Raw genomic sequence first — 3,466 nt, 5'->3', positions numbered from 1 at the left:
CGAGGTCATTTCGAGATCACCGCATTCGAGATCATACATCATACTTTGCAGGCTCGACTTACAATCCTAGATCACTCTAATCCTCACGAGACTATTTGTTGCGAACTCAGCTTTCGAGATCATATTTACTATGGCTCGAAATCTGGGTATAACAATTTTAGAGAGGAAAGGTATGGGATTTTGTTATGAGAGGGGTATTTTTGGTATTAAATGAAAGATGAGCATTTGTATCATATGGTGGTTAACTTTGGTTCAAATTTTAATTATTAAGCTAATGTAAGCATGATTTATCAAATTTCCCTTTATAAAAATACCATTTTTATTCATTGTCCATATACATAGCATTATTTCTTCATAATTAGGTTACGTACTGAGGTTAGACGGGTAGTTATTTATTTATGAAGAATCACCCAAGTCAACTAAAATCATAAATTATATATTAGTTAGGTTTTATTTACATTTAATTTCATGAATTTTTTTCCTCTAAATTACCAGAATTCCGTAATCAACTCAATATATTCACTCTGCCAAGAAACACATAATCAACACATATCAAGTAGAGCAAAGTTGTGTCACCTATTCGTGGCCACAGCCCAGTCCGAACTCATTGAATTGAACAAGGAGGAGAAGATGCACCATATGCCTCTCATGTCAAAGTTAAGCATTCATAATGCCAGTACTTGTCTCTTCATGATCTTCTTCATAAGCCTTGTAATTCGCACCAAGTGCGCCTGTGATCAAACTAAGAACGCAGCAGCCTTATTCGTGTTTGGTGACTCACTATTTGATCCTGGCAATAATAACTACTTCAACACTCCTGCTCGGGCCAACTATTTTCCATATGGTGAAACCTTTTTTAAGTATCCAACTGGGAGATTCTCTAACGGCCGCTTAATCCCCGATTTCGTTGGTAAAAATTATGAATTAACTATCCATTTCTAGCTAGCATAAATCTGAATATGATATACATACTTATTTATCAAAATATTTTTTTATATATATGCAGCTGAGTATGCCAAGTTGCCACTAATTCCACCATATTTACATCCTGGTTATGTTGACTTTACATCTGGTGCGAACTTTGCTTCTGCTGGAGCTGGTGCTCTGATTGAAACTCACCAAGGAATTGTATGCCTTATTACTTGACATGATCTTTAGAGTTTAGCCTTCTTACAAACGGGCCAACTAGGCCTTGAGGAATGTACTTTTTTTTCTTTCTTTTTCTAATATTACTTTTTTCTTTCTTTTTTTTAGGCATTAAGCCTTCGAACTCAAGTTGGTTATTTCAAGAATGTTAGCAGGCTATTGAGGCTAAAACTAGGGGATGCAGTGGCCATAACTCTGCTGTCAAGAGCTGTTTACTTGTTCAATGTAGGAATCAACGATTACATGTCCCTTTTCAACTCGAACTCTACCACCTTTTCATCCTTCTCAACCAAAGAATTTGTAGGGATGGTGATAGGCAACATAAGCTCAGTGATTGAGGTAATCTCAAATATTTAGTTAGTAATAAAAATGAAACCATCCTCGATAGTTTCTTACCATATTTTTGTTTATCTTATCATAACCAATAAATCAAGTCATATTTAGAGAGTGGGATATTAGATAACTTTTATTTTGTGATTTTATTATGAAATGATAGCGCATAATATTGAAAAACAAAAAAAAAAATCAATAACCTATTCTTGAAATATTTATGAAACAATTATAATTTGTATACAATTTAATTAATATATTGTTGGTAAATGATGAAGTTATTCAATGTTTTATGTTTTTCTTTTATAATTTTTTTTTAATTCAATCCCACTTTTTAAAGGTGACTTGTACAATTTTGATGTGTTAGGAAATATATGAGGTGGGAGGAAGAAAATTTGGGTTTCAAACCGTAAGGCCTATTGCTTGTGCACCAAACTCAAGAGTTCTTGCAGAAGGAAAATATAATGAGTCCTGCTTGGATCAGGGTACACCATTTGTACTATTACACAATATACAACTCTCCAAGCTCCTCAAAAAGCTAAATACTCAACTCAAAGGATTCAAATACTCACTCAATGATTATAATACATTTCTCCAAGAAAGAATGGATCACCCTTCTAAATATGGTATGTCACCACCATTCTATGATATTCTTACAAATTATATAATAATATACTCATTATTTTTGTTTCCTTATTGCTTGATTGGCTGCAAATATTTAGGGTTCAAGGAAGGGATGGTGGGTTGCTGTGGCAGTGGTCCTTACCAAGGAATTTTCAACTGTGGAGGGAAGAGAGCAAAAGAGTACTTTTTATGTGGTAATGTTAGTGAGTATGTGTTCTTTGACTCTTCTCATTCCACTGAGAGGGTATATCAACAATTTACTGAGCAAACATGGAGTAAAGAGCCAAGTCCCAAAGGGTCTTACAATCTCAGAGAATTATTTACGTTTAATTAAACGTTTTGTGGATTAATATAGAGAAGCATATATCTTTTTTAATTTACTTCTCATGCACAATAATAAAAGCTGGCAGAATTTAAACGTGTACGTTTTAACTTTGATATGTATTATAAGGTTGGAATCAATGTGACCATCAATCACACTAACTTATGATTACTAATTTTCCATACATCATTATTTATACTTTTTTTTATATATTAACCTTCTAGTTTTTTCCCCTCATCATGTGATGCTCGTGTGGAGACTATTATAATACAGCTTATTCTTTTCAAGTATCACGAATTCTAGCACTATTTTCTCTATTTTTTACATTGTCATGTTTCAATATTTAAGCTTTATACTCAACTATATTATTACATGTTGTTTTAAACTCTCTTATAAGCAGCTCAACTACTTATATTACAGATTCAGATCAAGAACAGTTACTAACAAAACAACAAGATTGTACAACATGGCATACTTAACCAGCAGTATTTTACAAAACAGAATCCTAACAGAATTTACTTAAGTCCTATCAGAAACTACTTTAAATAGAACTCTGAAGATTACGAAGGACTCATCTGCTAGTCAAAATATTCTTGTTGAAGAGGTTGTGTTGTGAAAAATCCACGCAAGTATACGTATCGTTTTTACAAGTAATAACTCATGTAAGTGAGATCGTTCCCACAAGGACTGTAGCAAAGTAGCAATTAATTGAATTTTTGTTTCTATTTGGCTATTGAAAAATGGATTGTTTAAACTAAATAATCAAAGCAATAAATAAATAACGAAACAATAAACAAGATTTGATCAAGAAATGAAATGTAGGAAAATTAATTTCAATTGCTTTCACTTCTTATTTCAATAATGCAAACCAATTCTTCTTATTCTACCTAATGTGATAGCAGATTATAAAATAACTTATATTCTGATTAAGACATGTAGATTCTAAATTATATGACATTATCCTACATTTATGAAGCATAACACACACATAATCAACATTAAGCAATAATCCTAAAGCTACACAAGCCACACAAATACTCTCAT

At 32.3% G+C, this 3,466-nt stretch overlaps 1 protein-coding gene across 1 annotated transcript; it reads left to right on the top strand.

The window, feature by feature from the left end:
* Positions 1-503: 503 nt before the first annotated feature.
* Positions 504-2,659, top strand: LOC133794602 (GDSL esterase/lipase 1-like). The gene is made up of 5 exons (XM_062231933.1): positions 504-910; positions 1,007-1,128; positions 1,255-1,485; positions 1,844-2,102; positions 2,199-2,659. Exons 1-5 carry the CDS (start codon positions 631-633, stop codon positions 2,432-2,434), a joined length of 1,128 nt encoding a protein of 375 aa, XP_062087917.1. The 5' UTR covers positions 504-630; the 3' UTR covers positions 2,435-2,659.
* Positions 2,660-3,466: the final 807 nt, after the last annotated feature.

The sequence above is a fragment of the Humulus lupulus genome, chromosome 8, assembly GCF_963169125.1.
Source record: "Humulus lupulus chromosome 8, drHumLupu1.1, whole genome shotgun sequence".
Classification (NCBI taxonomy): domain Eukaryota; kingdom Viridiplantae; phylum Streptophyta; class Magnoliopsida; order Rosales; family Cannabaceae; genus Humulus; species Humulus lupulus.
This window is presented reverse-complemented; position numbering and strand designations above follow the sequence as displayed.